Source organism: Sinohyriopsis cumingii, chromosome 13, assembly GCF_028554795.1.
Source record: "Sinohyriopsis cumingii isolate HCF-2022 chromosome 13, ASM2855479v2, whole genome shotgun sequence".
Classification (NCBI taxonomy): Eukaryota; Metazoa; Mollusca; class Bivalvia; order Unionida; family Unionidae; genus Sinohyriopsis; species Sinohyriopsis cumingii.
Genome location: NC_142973.1, coordinates 55,462,115 through 55,480,844, shown reverse-complemented (window position 1 = coordinate 55,480,844; position 18,730 = coordinate 55,462,115). Strand labels below are relative to the sequence as shown.

General features: G+C 35.5%; 1 protein-coding gene across 1 annotated transcript in view; it reads left to right on the top strand.

Moving 5' to 3' along the window:
- Window positions 1–18,300, top strand: part of LOC149785603 (single-stranded DNA-binding protein, mitochondrial-like) — a 38,433-nt gene extending 20,133 nt beyond the window's left edge. The window contains exons 5-6 of the mRNA XM_089979419.1: window positions 5,773–5,861; window positions 13,378–18,300. Coding sequence (XP_089835545.1) covers window positions 5,773–5,861; window positions 13,378–13,592 — 304 coding nt within the window. The 3' untranslated portion in view covers window positions 13,593–18,300. The remainder of the gene's footprint in view (window positions 1–5,772; window positions 5,862–13,377) is intronic.
- The last annotated feature ends 430 nt before the right edge of the window (window positions 18,301–18,730 follow it).

Here is an 18,730-nt window from a genome sequence, read left to right as displayed (position 1 = left end):
AACTGTAATTCTGATCTGGCTTTGATCAGAATTGGAATATGGGTTTATATCATCAAGATCTTGGGTGAAAGTAAGTGGGATCAATGCATCAATGAGGTGATCTTGTGTCTGATTGGCCAAGTTTTTGTTACCACCCTTGAAGCCATATTCTGTTAGGGAGGGTTTGGTATCTTGAAGAACATGGATGATATTATGAGCAAGAGACTACATATATTAATTATGTCTTTATCTTTAGAAAGAATTTTTGTCAGAATATAGTAAAATAGTTCAAATCAGTATAAAGTTTGTGCAGTAGTGTAAAATAGGTCAAATCAGTATAAAGTTCGTGCAGTAGTGTAAAATAGGTCAAATCAGTATAAAGTTTATGCAATAATGTAAAATAGGTCAAATCAGTATAAAGTTTTGTGTGATAGTTCACACAAGATATGTTCTTACCATGTTGCATTAGTCTGCTTAGTGAAATGTTCACCTATTAATTATCTAAGCCAGGTGAGTGATATATAGGTAAGTTGCATTGTTCAAGTAATCAATTGTCTTCAGCAATACAGCCACATTCTCAAGATCCCCAATGACTAAAGTTTATAAGAAATAAACCTGTATTAAGGAATCGTAAATCTTAAGAGGTCTCACATTTGCTTCCAAGCTGGATTGTAAAAAAAAAAGTGTTAGATATCTAATCTTTTATATTGGTCATGATTTTCATTGCTGAAAAGATTACTTTTAGACTTCTCCATGGTTGACCATTGGACTCCTCATCCAAAGGTCATGAGTTTGATACCTGCCCAGGTCAGCTGTTTCACTGTGCCTATGGGAAAGTAACTTGGCTCTCATTTCTTCAGCATGATAAATAAAATGCATAAAGTGACATTAAAAATCAGCAAGGTAAAACCTTTCGTCTGAATTGGATGAAATCTGGTAGAATGCTTCTTGCAACAGGTGTTTTTGATCCACCATCAGATACAGGCGCCATGCAGAAAAACCTTAAGATGATGTAACTGCCTCCCAACAAAATTTGACCTAGAGTGACTGGTGACGGAATATCTTGGCACCAGTGCCCATTTTGTTTACAAATTTTGTAAATTCTGTGTCATATTAGTTCTCAGTGTATGGGTACTTTTTAACTATTTACTTTTATCAGACCAAACTAGATCTAGATCTTCTCAATACTGGAAACTTGCAATTTTGTATAGATAAGGGCATTCTATTATCAAATGTAGCTTCTGTTGCTACAATCATGAAATCTTGAACTACATTCTAAAAAAAAGACTATCTCTGACTTACAGACCTACTTCTGACTGTTATAGACCAAACTTTGCAGAGACCTACCTCTGACTGTTATAGCCCAAACTTTGCAGAGACCTACGTCTGACTGTTATAGACCAAACTTTGCAGAGACCTACTTCTGACTGTTACAGACCAAACTTTGTAGAGACCTACTTCTGACTGTTATAGACCAAACTTTGCAGAGACCTACTTCTGACTGTTATAGACCAAACTTTGCAGAGACCTTTTAGACATGCATGAAGACTTTAAAGTTCTTACAAAATATCAGTCTGGCATCATATAAAGTTGCCATTTCCCCCCAAATAAAGTGAGTGATCTCGAACACTCTTGGGCTTTTGTTTTGCTTTTTTATTTTGTGGAATACTACAGATGACTTTTTGATTCTTAAATCATTAACCAGTGTACCATGTTTACCCGCCGTGAGGTTGTACACTGCTTCCAAACTCCGTACTGCTAACACCATTTACAAGGCACCAAAGAGGGTGGTATTATAGAAAAGTAGAAGGATGATAACAGATAATTTAGACTTTCATCTTGCATTACAAAATACGGCTGGAAAAACAGAAATTTTGAGACCCAATTTTTTTTGGCCAGAAATTGTCCTTTTTTGGAACCAAAGTTTGTGTCTAGAGTTTAGACTTAATAGCCTGAGAGCATACTGGTTCACACTGTACAGACAGGTGAACCTTTCGCAGAAAGTAACATTAATTTGAGATTTGGAGTAAAAGTGGCCAAGACATGAAAATCATTGTACAACATGTATTGCTAAACAAAAGAAAAAGAACAATTTTTACCAATTGAAAATATCTTAATTCACTTAGGTTTTGTCTAAACAAAAGTCTCGCAGAAACAGATGTATTTGGGTGTATTAAGAAGTAACCCCCAAACTGCATTTCCTACCTCCATTTCAGGTGAAATTGAAAAGAATCTCTAGTTGGTTTATAAGTTAATGGGTGAATTTTGATGATGTCTCACCAAATTTAAATATTCCTTGCATATTTGATAATTTGTGAAATAGTAATGCACATGAATTACACAAATAACCATTCCTTGACAATTTGTAAGAAATAAAAAAAACTTGTTATCTCATTAATCTTGCATGCTGCTTTAATATGTCATGAGATTGTACCTTACTTCTGAGCTCTGTACCGTCAACATCATTTACGATACACCAAAGTGGATGGTATTACAGAAAAGTATACAGATGTATAAAAATCGTGGGTCCAATACAAAAACAAAAATGTATATAAAAAAGTAAATTTTTACCCTTCTGCACATGTGCAACAAAAGAGCAATCAAAAACATCTTAATATACCTTGGCATCTGGCTGAACAAAAATCTCTTGGAAACACGTATTTGGATGCATTCAGAAGTAACCCCCCAGAATGCATCTTCTACCCCCTATTCATTCAAAATTGAAAACAAATTGATAGAGGTTAATCAGTTAAAGTAATTACATATTTGTATCTCACCTTTCAGTGAATTTATGGAATGGTCCTTCATTCATTATGTGCCATCTTCTGCATGTCATTTTATTTTCACAACTTTATTCCCATGCTACCAGGAAATCTAAGATTAGTCAGAAGAAAGAATGGGTTCATTCTTGATTGAAAAGCATTTGGGTGCTTGCCCTAAAACATATTATTAGAGTCAATCCAAATGCTTAGGCATTAAGATTGCTCAAGTAGACAGGTTACCCCATAGTTAGCTCCATATTGTCATCTTTAGTTATCCAGAAGGGATGAAGAATAGTTTAATATAACACTGCCAACAGGTTGGCTGCTGTTGGGTGATTTGTTCTTGTATTTTCTCGTGTTCCTAAGTGAGTTCGCCCTAACCACTCAAGTTGATCTTGGAACAAAAGGGATGTCTGATCAATGCTTGTCATGTTCTGCCATCTTTGTTCTTTTCTACTCCTGTCTCAGAGGTATTGTGGGCTCTTAACCGAAGAATGGAGTTCTTGATGCCACATGAACTAGGTCCTAGATATTAGGGTGCAAAGAACAACAAGAATATTGTACCCATGTCAAAAACTCTTGTTCTTTTGTATAACTTGAGGACATCCATTGTCTATGATGCACGATTTCGGTATGTTTATGATAGTATTTAAACGGTTGATTTGATATGGGGTTCTACTAAAATATTGTAGCAGTCAGTAGCTAGGTTTGAATGAAATAGATGCTCATCTGACCACCAACATGTTGCCATAGCTGTCTCAAAAGTCCTGTTATCACTAGTTCCATCACCCATAACCATCTTAAAAGTCATGTTATCACTACTCTGCTTGTGCAAATGGTGACTCTGACATGGTGCTTGCTTGGACACTTCATAACACAAATATTAACAGACTTTTTTGAAACCCAAATTGTGGAGATACCTGATGAATACCTTGAATGATTCCACATAAGTAATTTTTTTATCCCCCCCACCCCAAGTAATATAGATTTAACTAAACTTGGTGTATTATCTTGACTATGAGATAAGATCACTGAGTTTCTAAGCATGATATCAAGTTTAAGGTCAAAGGTCATAATAAAATTTTATACTGTACTTACAAGTACCCTGTGAACATGTTAATTCAGATATACATATAAGTACTTTTGTTCCCGATATCGGTATGTTGGGGTTTCTCATAAATATCAGATAGTTTCAATACTTGGGAGTTGAACAGAATAAAAGGACAGGGTAGACATATCTTTGATTTCTGCAAATTATTTTTGGTCAGTAGAATGTCAGTCCCTTCAAGGGACTCTTGGTTTTGGAATATAAACAGTGTTTTGGAGCAAGTTGTATATATGTTTTTATTGAATATGATTAAGTGCATGGTAGTAAATAATTAAAAATAACCTGTATCACCCATGTATCAAAATGTACCACCAATATATATCAAAATATTATGATAAACATGAACTAACAAAGCTGTGATCTATGGTACAGTTTTTTTTAATTAGTCTTGGCTAACAGTCATGATGTGTAAACCATTCTTTTTGGAATGGTCATATTCTATTCCAGAATTTGAAACATGCAATGTTGATATGGTTTATGTTTCAAAATAATCGCATACTACAAATGGTCCTGCTTGGTTTCTGCAGCAAGTTTTTTAAAGTCTTGCTTTGTTGTGTGCATGGATCTTTCAAAAAAATCAACATGGTAAATGTATTGAGTATATATTAGCCATATATTGGCCTGAAAACTGATTTTTTAGTTGGGCCAGATTTTACATGGACAGTTTTAAATATTTTTATATTTACTTTTTACACAGTAATTTCCTTTTTGTGAATCATAACACAGTTTAAAGTCATTAAATTTAGGATTTTTTCAGTGGCCATTTTGAAAATGTAAAAGACTCCTTGTGATGTCTAGCTGGTCAAAAATGAGAATGGTGCTGACCTGACATGTATGGCAGCCATGGTCTTGAAAATCTTGTTATTGCTATTCCTTCAAAACAGAAAGTTGGATTGACATTGGATTTTTGCCAGATGTCTTAGTGTGATGCCCAGTTGATCCTATAAGAAAATGGTGCTAATCTGATGTCCAATATGGTTGCCATCTTGAAATTCATGTCATCACTACTTCTCCTGAATTGATGATCAAATCAAGACGGAGTTTTCACTTAAAGACTTATTATGATGTCTGGTTGGGTTTTCACTTAAAGACTTATTATGATGTCTGGTTGGGTTTTCACTTAAAGACTTATTATGATGTCTGGTTGGGTTTTCACTTAAAGACTTATTATGATGTCTGGTTGGGTTTGATCCGATGACCAGTATTGCCACATCATCAGCAGCCATCTTGAAAATCTTGTCATCACTTTTTGATATGGGGTTTCATCAAGAGGCTTCTTATGATGTCTAGTTAGTCGTGAATGAAAATGGAGCCACTTGTGCATCCAGTATGGCTACCAGTGTCATGAAAATCTAGTTATTGATGTGCATTTGGTTTTCCTTGAAAGACTTTGTATGATGTCTGGTTTGTCTTGAATGACTACCAATCTGACCTCCACAATAGCTAACTTTAAAGTCTTGTCACTTCTAGATGCCTGGTCATATTGACATCATGCTTTCTCCAAAAGACTTTTTACAGTGTCTAGTTATAAATAAAATTGGTACCAGTTTGACATCCAGTATGGCCACTATAGCAGCTGTCTGAAAAGTTATGTTTAATTTATCATTACTTAGAGAAAGAAAAAAAAGTCATATTAACGTGGTGTTTTCATCAGAAAACTTTTTATGATGTTATGTTAGTCCTAAACGACAGCAGATAATTTGAAATCTTGTTATTGCTGAAGAATATCAGATGGTTTCAGCACTTGGCAATTGAAAGAAAAAAATGGTCTGATCTTGAATTTCTTGGAATTTCTTTTGGCCACTAGATTATCAGTCCCTTTGTGGGACTCTTGTTTAACCCTTGATATGCTACCATTATGTGTACAGGCTGCATGCAAGAAACACAAGTATTAAAAACAAATTTTTATCGTTTTTGCTTCAGTGACCGCCTTTTAGTGATTGGTCGTATCCAGTATAACCAATACACAGATGCACAACAAATCAAGAGAACAGCTGCCACAGTTGTTGCAAGTATGATATGTTACATCTCTTCTGCAACCCAAGAATTTCTCCAGTTTGCTTTATCATCTCTTTTTATATCTGTTAACCACATTTGGTTAAGGGACCGTTATTATTTGTTCACAGACCAGGCGAGTTTATCATGGGATAGCATGTTGTCTGTCAGCCATCAACCATTTTTATATCTTATGTTGTCTGGTTCGTCCTGAATGATGCCAGTCTGTCATACAAAATGGCTGTCATGGTAAAGGGTCCTGCTTGGGGATCCACTATGAAAATCATGTTTAGCACTTCTCCCCCTCCAAAGACTTTATTATGTCCAGTTGGTCCTAAATAAAAATGGTACCAATTAGATAACCAGTATAGCCATCAGCAGCCATCTTGAAATTATAGAATTGCTACTCGTCTTGAATGAAAAGTCATATTGGAATGAAGTTCGCTTGAACCATTAGTATGATGTCTAGTTGTCCTAAATAAAAATGGTACCAATCTGACATCCACTATAGCCAGCACAGCAGCCATCTTGAAAATCTTGTAACTGCTGCTCCTCTAGACCAATACATCCGTCCTCATAGCAACGATTTGTTTTTATTCTGATGGTCATTATTGGGGAAAGATGGTATGTAGTGTTCTCTTCAATGAGGTATGCCAGATCTGGCCTGCAAAGTATCTTGGGTGCTTTTACACATGTATCACTCGAAAAGAGCACACTTACAGTGTACAGGTGTAATGTAGATCACTTTTCTATTAATCCATCACTAATTTGACACTAAAATTAACGTTTTTTAAGAAAGATTTTATTAATGATCTATCACTGTTTCGTGCCCAAGATCTCCCAGTTGATGGTTTTTGACTATAGGTCCTCCATTTAGACCCAATCAGATTTGAGTATCCCTGATGTAACCTGACAACAGTTGTTGCCATCATGGGATTTAAGACTTGAATCATTTTTCCCTTCAGATACTGAGGTTGTGACTACTCTGGTGGCCTAGTGGTCAGAGCATCTGCCTCAGATACAAGAGGTTGTGGGTTCGAAACCCAGCCAAGTCATACCAAAGACTTATAAACATGATACTAACAGCTGCCTTGCTAGGTGCTCATCATTAAGAAGCTAGTGTTAGGACTGGTCGGCCAGGTGTCAGGATAATGTGACTAGGTGGGACATCATGCTACATATCTGTGGCATGATGCCTCAGTGCTAGACATCACTTTAAACTGCCACACTGTAGACATCATAGCGATATGACTGACAAATTGGTAAAGATATGTTAGAAAAATACTGAGTTTGTGCACTGTAGGAAGTTTTAAACTCTGGATAATGAGGATGATGGCTTTTTATTTTATATGTGGATAGTGTTTGTATCTAAATAAAGGGCAGTAAGTTTGGACCTGTTAAAGGCTTGGCATTAGTATTACCTATACCAAAACTTTAATTTCCTGTATGTACTTTTAAATAATAAGACAAAGAACTAACCCTTAACAACATGGATACTACTATTACTAATATCAATGATAATATTGCAAATAATAAAGAAAGAAGAAAAACTTCAGTAAGAAGAAGAACAACAGCAACAGGAACAACATTGATAATGATGATTGACAATTGGTCCTGCAAACACTTTCAGTTTTCATCCTTGTATATTCTGCTGTAATATATAAGTGACTAATATCCTTAACAAAAACAATAATAATAATAATAATAATATAATAATAATAAAAACAAGAACAACAGTAAGAATAGGCAAGTGAGCAATTCTTAACAATAGCAGCAGCACCACCACCACCACTACTACTACAAAAAGATTATGATGACGATGATACTTCATTTGCTCACCAGAATCTCGTTTTCACATTCCATTTCTGGAAAGGACATTAATTGTTATTTATTTGCAACTCTAGTAATGTTAAGTGAAGTTCCAAGTAATCACCATCTTCATATACCTGCTGAAAGTGGTCAGATTTGCTGTCTCAATTATTATTATTATTCTCCTTCCTGTTATACCATTCAGTTAAATAACCAAAACGATAGTCTTATGGGTAAGAATTATGATCACTTCCCAGAGGATAGGACTCGTTGATAAGAATTACGCATATTTTCAATAACTCCTGCGCATTGTCTGGTGTACAAGAATGGTCATATATAGTCACTGACCCAAATGTTAACACGTTTTAGACCGGGACACTTGGGTGATGTCCTGGAGTAATTCCCAGTCACTAGGAATGTAGCCCTTTGGTTGTATCATAAAAACTGTTGAAACCACCACTGTATAATCATATATACACTTAGTGAAGATGAAACTGACAAAAATATTCATTGAGATGTCTTTGACCTTAGGGTCAGTCTTTACCCTCAGGAACTTTACTCCTGGGTTATAACTTTGAAACTATTGAGATCCTTTCTCTGTTATTCCATATCATCTTAATGGGCATGAAAAGACAGTTGCTGATCCCTAACAGACATTTGCCCCCCCCCCCGGTAACATGTAGCCAAATAGACCTACAGATGGGCTCAAAGTAAAGGGTATAGGTCAAAACAGAGAAGATCTGGATATTTATAGTATAAAAGACAGAATTGTAGTTATTAGTAGTAGAAATAGAAGTTTTAATTTTCATTAAATTCCCTCATTTGCTTTTAGTTAAAACAAACATGGAGGATGGGAGCTTGTATTATTGATGACCCCCATGTTATACATTGAAAATGATACAATTCACCCAACAAGACAATTATGGAAGACATAGAAATGTCATGTATATTTCACTTGCAATAGTTGAAATATATATTAAGTAGTCTGCTTACAATGGTTAGGTCAGTTTGAAAGAAGGTTATTATAATAATTTTTGTGATATGGATGAGGGAAAATTATATTATAGATGGAGCCATTGAAAATATGGAAACTATTTCTTCCTGGTTAAGTTTTATTACACCTGAAAGAACACTATTCGCATCCTTTCTGGCTACATCACACCTGGAAGAACACTAGTCATTGGTCCCCTGGCTACACAACACCTGGATGAGTACTATTCATGTGTCCTGGCAACATCACTGTTCATTTGTCCTCTGGCTACATCACACCTGGAAGAACACAATTATATTTGCCTAGGCTTCATCATGCCTGGAATAATACTACTCACTTTTGCTCTGGCTATGTCACATCAAGTCGAACACTATTCATGTGTCTTCTGGCTACATAATATCACTGGACAACAAATTTTTACAAAAGTCATGTTACTGAAATAAAATTAGTCAATTCTTATCAATTTTTATGTGCTGAACACGAATATGACAGTCAAATTGCAAAATTGGCTCTAGTTTTTTTGTAATCTGCAAGAAATTAATGTTTACATAACGAAATGCATTCCAATAGTAAAAGGTCAACTGTAATAGCCTACCTATAAAAAATCAAGTCATTGACTACATCTTAGATTTCTTCGCCTGTCTCTTGTACAGCTGTTCGGGAGCATCTCTGAGGAGTGTCCAGCAGTAGTCAGCCAGCATTGTAGTGGACCATTTTCCCTGGTATCTTTGTTCCATTGTTGCGATATCTTGATGAAAACGTTCGCCGTGTTCATCACTAACAATACCACAGTTGCTAGGAAAGAAATCCAAATGGGAATGAAGGAAGTGAATCTTTAGAGACATATTGCAGCCAAGTTTCTTATACTTCATCAACATGTCTTCTACTAGTTCCTTATAGTTTTCTGCCCTAACATTTCCGAGGAAGTTTGTAGAAACTAGGCGAAAAGCATTCCATGCTTGTTTCGCGTCACCTTCCAGCAAGTTGTTGAACCGGTCATCTTTGAAAAGCTCTCGAATCTGAGGACCCACAAAAACTCCCTCTTTAATCTTTGCTTCGCTGAGTCGAGGGAATTTTTCATGCAGGTATCGGAATGCTGGCAAAGTCCGGTCAATGGCTTTCACGAAGTTCTTCATCAAACCTAGTTTGATGTGAAGGGGTGGTAGCAAGATTTTCTGAGCCTCAACCAGAGCTGGGTGTTGGATATTCTTCTCTCCAATGGCTACATTCTGCCTGTGAGTCCATTCCTTCCTCATGTAGTGCATTTCCCTTGCTCGGCTATCCCACTCGCATAAGAAACACATGTATTTTGTATATCCTTGCTGCAGTCCCATTAAAAGGGCAACTACCTTCAAATCACCACAGAGGTGCCAGCTGTACTTGTTATACTCAATGGAATTCAGTAGCTGCCTTAAGTTATCGTATGTCTCTTTCATGTGGACAGCATACGCTACTGGAATAGATGGAAGAATGTTTCCATTGTGCAAAAGCACAGCCTTGAGACTCAGTTTCGAAGAGTCCACAAATAGTCTCCATTCTTGTGGGTCATGAGTGATTTTTAAAGCATTCATGAGGCCCTCAATATCGGAACAGAATATCAGATTACTTTCCTTTCTGAAGAAAGGCTCCAATTGCTGGTGGCGCTTTTGATATGCAGTAATTGTGACATCTTCTTCTAGAAGATTCCATTGTTGGAGTCTTAATCCTAGCAATTCTGCCTTGTTCTTTGATAAGTCCAAATCACGAATCAGGTCATTTATTTCTTCCTGTGTTATTCTGTGTGGGGTTGATGATGCACCACAGTGAAAATCTGGATCACTGCATGCTGATGGACCAGGAGAAGAACAGGTCGACTCACCTTTGTCTTCGTCAGATGAATCAAGAGAATATTCTGCTGGAGGTTCTGGAATAGGAAGTCCCTCACCATGTGGAACTGGTCTCAATGCAGACGGAATGTTTGGGTAGACTATTCTCGACTTCTTTCGCTTCGTTATTCCGCCGGAAAGAGGAGGAACCAAGCAGAAGTAACAGTCATTTAGGTGGTTGCTTGGCTCTCTCCACACCATTGGGACTGCAAACGGCATTGATGACCTTTTGCAATTCAACCACTGTGAAAGCTGTGTTGTACATGTAGCACAGCATATATGCGGAGCCCAAGGCTTGTCTTGGTCACCAACCTTGCATCCGAAGTAAAGATGATATGCCTTCTTCACTTGAGAATTGATACTTTTCTTCTGGTTGGCAAATGTCACTTCCCCACAAATATAGCAAAAATTGTCCGCGGTATTAACACACTTTCGAGGCATTACTGTTCTTTATTGTACGTAAATGGATAAAATAATAAGTTTTATGTAACAGTAGCTTGAACTGTCTCGCACAACGTCTAAAATATTTTAAATGCTGAACCTATCTGATTGGGCTTTATATAGTACACTGCTTACGTCAGCTTCAGCAGCCGCCTGGCATTAGTATAATAGGCCTACACATGTATAGTACACTGCTGACGTCAACTTACTTCAGCAGCCGCATGGCATTAGCATTGCATTGCATCAGAAAATGATGCAATCAACTGTGGATGATGTGAGCATGATGGTATTATGCAATGTTACATCATTATTCCGGATGTTGCTGCAGTCCTACTGGAGAAATTTACACAGTGAAACATAGAAAATGAGGTATATGAATATCTTCAAAACGAGAGCCAATACAAATTTTTCACGGTTATATTCGTGTTCGGCACACCAAAATACTACAGATTAGGGCCTTTTCAAGTCAGTAATGATTTCACTGTTGACCAGTGTATTTAGAAGAACACTATTGATATGTGCATTGACATCATCACACCTGGGAGAAGACAGTTCATATGTTCTCACTACATAACACCTGGAAGAACATCATTCATATATTCTCTGCTACATCACATATAGTAGAGCAATATTCATATGTGCTCTGGCTATGTTACACCTGGAGGAACACTTCACATGTTCTCTGGCTATGTTACACCTGGAGGAACACTATTCATATGTTCTCTGGCTATGTTACACCTGGAGGAACACTTCACATGTTCTCTGGCTGTGTTACACCTGGAGGAACACTATTCAAATGTGCTCTGGCTATGTTACACGTGGAGGGACACTATTCTTATGTGCTCTGGCTATGTTACACCTGGTGGAATACTATTATGTGCTCTGGCTATGTTACACCTGGTGGAAAACTATTCATCCGTGCTCTGGCTAGGTTATACCTGGAGGAACACTGTTCATATTTGCTTAGGCTACATCCAGATTTGTTGAGCATATCGTGGCATTAGACACTTTAAAATGTCAGAGTTTAGGGAACCTTCTGATGTTGGGAAAAGGTCATAACTCTGTAACCTTTATAATAATATTAGTGTCTTTCTGTATATTAATTTCATTATAGGATCCTGTATCTTTACAAGCGATGTAGAGTTCAGGGTTAAGTGCATCTGTCTTTGGTATAAAGTTGTCCATTCATAATTTTATAATGTATATACCTCCATTTTTATCAGTAAATCTTGGGGGCTAATTTTAATTTATCTAGCAAACTGCCTTCTCAGGACCTGTCAAATTGCAACCGCTCTAGTGGTTAGAGTGTCTGCTTCGGATGTGACAGGTCGTGGGTTCAAACCCTGGCCGAGTCATACCAAAGACTTACAAAAATGGTATTAACAGCTGCCTCATTTGGCACTCAGCATTAAGAGGTTAGTGTTAGGACTGGTCGGTCCGGTATCAGGATAATGTGACTGGGTGGGACATCATGCCACATGGCTGTGGCATGATGCCTCAGTGCTAGACATCACTAAAAACTGTCACACTGCAGACATCGTAGCGATATGACTGAAAAATTGTTAAAGCTACGTTAAAAATCCAAATCACACACACACACACACACACACACACACCAAAGACTTACAAAAAAAATGGTACTAACAGCTGCCTCACTTGATGCTCAGCATTAAGAGGTTAGCGCTAGGACTGGTCAGCCTGGTGTCAGGATAATGTGACTGGGTGGGTCATCTTGCTATGTGTCTGTGGCATGATGCCCCAGTGCTACACATCACTATAAACTGACAACCTGCAGACATCTTAGTGATATGACTGAAAAATTGTTAAAGGTACTTTAAAAATCCTAATTACACACACACACACACACACACTCCTGTCAAATTGAGTTCCATCCTCTTTAAAGACATGACTGCATGCTAGAGTGGGAGCTGGATGATAAGTGTCTAGCTTACTGTGGTAAAATCATTTGCATCAAGCTTGAGTAGGTATATTCTTCCAGATTTTCAAGAACAACAAAAAAATAATTTTTTCCAAATTAAAATGATAACTGCAAACATTGATGACAATAGAGTCCAAATTATTTTGGACAAGTAAATGAATTTCCCTATTTTTAAAGTATAGTGTAAACTTTGCTGCAGATGACAGGAAATGTAAAGAAAATACATGTGCAGTTTTATGCCATTTTTGTAAGTCTTTGTGGGTAATTTTATAAAAAGTTAATTATATTGAATTGGGTGAAATATTGTGTTGTTTTTCTTCTTTCTTTTTCTGAATACTGGAAGGAAGTAAATATTCCATCTCATTGAATTAGGCAGTGTTGCTTGTGCTGGGGTGGGGGGTGGCGCAACCTAACACTGAGAACTTGTCTTTCAACTCCATTTACATTTTTGCAATAAAATGTTTAAACTATTAAACTGTTTCTTTCAGATGATGTGATCATTGTCAGTAAGAGCAGGCATCAGAGAAAATTTAGTAGTGAAGATGAAGATATGGATGATGTCAGTAGGGGAAGGCAACAGAGAAGATTTGCTGGCAGTGAGGAGGATGGAGAGGATGTCAGTAAGGGAAGGCAACAGAGAAAATTCATTGGTGGAGAGGAGGATGTAGAGGAAGAAGAAGACAGTGTAAAACGGACTCGTTGAGATTGATTAATATAAAAGGAATCATGAAATTAATATCGATGTCCATTTGTAATTATGTCCCCATTGTGATAGCAGAAAGGAATATATTAATTTGCTGTATCAACATGTCTATCTTGAATCCATTTTAGGAAAACAGCTTTAAAAAATATGAAATTTGGAGTCTTACAATTTTGCACACTTTCTTTTCCTGGCCATAACTAGATGACCTAATATATTTTCAGGCCATAATTTGTTACATATTTTTAAACTTGTTTTGTACTAAGATTAAATTGGATCCACTTTATAAATAAAGTTTGTTAGGTACATTTGTATTTCTATGTAGATGGCCATATTAGATTTTGAAGTCACTACAGCATTAAAAATAAATGAAAAAATATTAAAAACTTTTTAAATAAACTTTTGGATTTAAAAAACTCGATGAAATTAATATAGAATAAAATCTAATATTTATATTTGTGTGTATATCTAATTGACACAGATTTGATACATGCACTTAAAGCAATCTTTCAGATGTTACTTTGTGTTGTTTTCTTTTTAGTTTTTATTTTGTTGACTTGGACATAGCAACGTTGTACAGTCTAGTTTTAATTACTTTGAATGAAACAACTCTAAATATGACAGCACAGTAGATGGTTCTGTCCAGTGATGATACTTTGTTAAATGTACAAATGATCAAATACTGTAATTGCTACACTGATGTTTAGAAACTACAACTGTTATGCTTTAGAAAGTATCAGGCATCATTTAGAACATCATCCACTCTGATTTCATTACAAATCCAAACAATTGTTTTTTTATATATGCAGGTGCAGACACCCACCTTCAGTTTTTCAGCCAGAATAGTCCACTTTTCAGTGCAAAATCAAAGAAATGTAATCATGTTTTTCAAAATAAAGCCCCCATTTTAGACTTTAATGCTGTAAAAACAATCTTGGATTGGCACCTGCATATGACATGGTTAATAAATGTAAAATTATGAATAAGCCCATACACAGTTACAAAATATAAAAACAGCTGAAATTGGCAAGGTTTGATGTAAGTTGATTCCAACTGAAAACTGCACAGACCAAGATCAGATGTATAGTGTGCCAGCAGATCAGGGCAAATACAGTTTGTTAGAAGTATTCAGTAGAACAAGTGACATAGGCCCAGATTTACTGGTACAATATATGATGGCAAATTGGGTCATGTGGAGTTTGCAGTTGGACTCTACTTGCGAGCAAGTATATATGGTAATTAAGCACTTTATTTAATCCAGAAATCTGTTGGATACAAGCTGTTTACTAACAGGTTTTATGTTATTTCATCATTCAAAAGGAAAACGGCATGCAGATTTTATTATATCCATTTTATTGGAGAATATGAGTCTTGTTCATAGGGGCAAAACAAAGAAATTGATGAAATTTGCTATATTTTAAAGAATCATGATAGCTATAGTAGCGGCTTTACTCCAATCATGTAAAGGAAATATGTGAGAATGAACTGTATTTCTATTGTGATAAGTCCAGTGTGCTTGCCTCATTATCACTTTGCCCATAATGTTGGGAGGGGATATATAAATCCGCTCATTATCTTGTGTGATCATTTGTTAATGTGTTTATTCATTCATTCATTTGTTAATGTGTTTGTTCATTCATTTGTTTGTTTTACCCTCGATGTCTTGGACCCTGTTTTTCATATGGGCAAGAAAATTTGTATTTGGATGCATCTTAAGGAGAGTAGCTTGGCTATACCAAAACTAGGTCAAAATTAACTTACTGTCATACCTGAGTGACGTTTGTTTTGTTAACTATCTATTTGTTCTATCTTTGACCATATTTCACCTGCACTTTTGAAAATTGGTAATGTGGATGCAAAGTTAGTAACACAACTATATTGTAAGAAGTCACTGTGACTTTTGTATTTTCAGCAGTTTGTTTGTTACAAACATTGTGTCTTGGGCACTTATTAATATAAACTTGTGCAATGTAGCATCTTGACAAAAGTAACTGAACTAAATTAAACTAGGTTGATGTAATGTAATTTTCATGCTTGAGTGCATTTTGTATTTTCAGCTATTCATTCATTTCACAGAATTTTGGACACTCCTTCACCTGCACATATTATGTGGATGAATCTCAGAGAAAATCAGTTATATTGAAACTAAATCAGCATGACCTAATATTCATGCTTGATTGATTTTTGTAATTTGGAACTATCCGTTTCATTTACATCTCTGAAAAATGGCATATGGATCCATGTCATTTGAGTAAGTCAACTATATAAACATTAGGTTGGTGTTCTTGTTTTTCAAACTTGAATAATATAGGTGTTTTCATCTTTCCATTTGTTACACCATCTTTATCTTGGACCCTATTTTACCAACACATGAATATTGATACATCTCAAGAGTAACTTGACCAAATGAAGTCACATGTCAGTTTTCTTCACTTTTACATGACTTTTGTATTAATCACTCAATATCAAGAACCCTGTTTAACCAACTCAAGAAACCTGGTGTATAGATGTATCTTGGGGAGAAAAGTCAACCATACCAGTGATGAAACCTTTATACTTCAGTGGGTTTTGTTATTTTCATCTGTTCACTGCACCCTTGTCTTGGAACCCATGTCATGTAGAGTCTTGGATATGCTTGGGTAAGAATAACTCACTTATACAAACTAGGTCCGTAGAACAAAATTTTCATATTTTAGTTACACCCATAATACAGGTATTTAGACCTTATTTAAGCTCCACTCTTGAAAATTGGTATATGATTGCACTTTAAGGAGAGCAAGTCAACTCTACCCAAAGCAGGTCACTGTGACCATCTTCAAACTTGTATGACTTGTCTGTTTTTTCTCCATGCTAATTTGTATCTTGTCATTTAGTCCAGTTATGCAAGGTGTGAAGATGATTCTTGACAAGTAAACAATTATTTGTTTTGTTTAGTGTAGCATCTATATTTACACATTTCTTATGTTACTGTGTTTAGGCTCGAATAAACAGTAACAAAAGAAAGAGTGAAACAACAAGCTTTGAAAAATCTTTAAAAAATTATTTCCTTGGAAAAATGCTGTAAAAATGAAAAAATAAGAACTTACAATTTTAAGAATCAAATACAAAAATAATCCATGAATTAAATTTTAGAAGTCCTAATAATGAAATGTTTTAATGAATTCAAGTTAGAGTCCCGAAAAAGAATCCAAAATGGAAGGCGATGACGTATACTGTAGTCAGTATGGTGTTGTATTGTCAACAGTTCTTTTTTATTCCAGTCAATAATATTCCTGTGTTTGAAGTTAAGAATAAAATTTAAATGTCTTTGTCAAGTAATTCTGTATAAGCACTCAAATATTTCCAGGAAAAAGAATTAATCTTTTAGAATCCAAATAATTTGAATAGAAATTAAAATGTAATTCCCAAACTGGTCACAAACATACTTTCCAGTGTAAAGAAAAAGCCACGACTTAGAAATATCTCTATAAACAAAGGTTATACAGCAACTTGAAATGCAAAACAGATTCCAGGATGAGGGTCAACTCTCCAGAATTTTCAAGAAGTATTTACGTCTAAAAGCACATATTCCCAGTATGACCTTGACAAAAACAAATAATTTTACTCTTAAGTTCTAGGTTTTAATGCCAGTTTTCAGTACATGATAGGCTATACATGGCGGCCAGTATTAATGGTGGAGGAAGAACCCGAGAAAACCCCAGAAAGAACCACTGACCCATGAGAAGCTACTGGCAAGCTTTCTCACATACCCACATTGGCCAAATCCGAGACTCGAACCCACACAGACAGAGGTGAGATGGCAGTGATCCGTAATGGAGAGCACTTTAGACCACTCGAGGCCCCTTTTACTCTTAAGAATAAGATAAAAATAAAAAAGTTGTTTACCTGTCTCAATGAGTTCTGAATTACGGTCGGGAATTAATTCAGCATAAGATACAAAGTTAAGTGTTTACAATTAACTCTAAGGTCAAACTAATTTCTGGAAAATATCAAATTCCATGTAAACAAAATTACATTATTCTGACATAATGAAAATTACATTTTTTATAAAAAAAATTATTAAACAAAAATTAAATTAAATCATATAAATTAAATCAAATATACATAACAAATTTGTAAAAGCTTTGCAAACATTTCTTAGTATTGGGGATGTCCTTATCACTGTCGGGTATGGGTTAGATTTAATTGGAGTTTTGTACCGGACTTAAAGCCTTCACTGAATGATTGCTTTGAGACATCTGTGCATTTTCTGACACCTGTATTGTTTTGACAAATCTTGAGTCTGTTTGACACATTTGTAATATGTCTGATACCTGTATTGTTTTGACACATCTGAACATTGTTTGATACCATTATTTTTGGACACATCTGTACAATATCTGACACGTATATTGTTTTGACACATCTGTATTGTTTTGTAAAGAAGAAAGCTATTCCTTACATAGAGATGTTACATTTTATTGTTGTAAAACTGCAATTCATATTTGTATAGAACTTTGGAATAACATTCATTGTATGGATACAGCTTTTCATACAATTATTTTATACAAAATAGTTTTCATTATTCTTTCAGCTACTGAACAAGAGTCTATTCATATTATTAGGTTCCTTTTTTAGATTCAGTCTCATTCATGCCTGTTAAAACTTGTATAAAGAGTAGTAAAACATCGTTTTTAAAAAAAAAGGATCAATAAATTTATCACTAAATGTTGAGCTTGTTATCTTTTGTTTTACCATAAACTTTCTCGCGTTATTAACACTTAGACTCGGCAGGTATTATGAATGATGGATGTGTACAGACCTGTTGACCCCTGTGACTGATTTATACATATTTTGGTCTCACTATGCATGGAGATGTAGTCTTAACCATTCTTGTAAAAAAAAAAAATTAAATGCTGATTGTCCCTTCCTTTTACAGATGTTTTCTTGAAAAAGTATTTTATACCAGAATTTTACCAGAAATGTGATTTTATCCATGTATGGTCAGTTCAAACCATAAACATGATTTCTACCTGTGCATGCTCAGTACAAAAAGGAAATTGATTTCTACCTGTACATGCTCAGTACAAAAAGGAAATGTGATTTCTACCTGTGCATGCTCAGTACAAAGGAAATGTGATTTCTACCTGTGCATGCTCAGT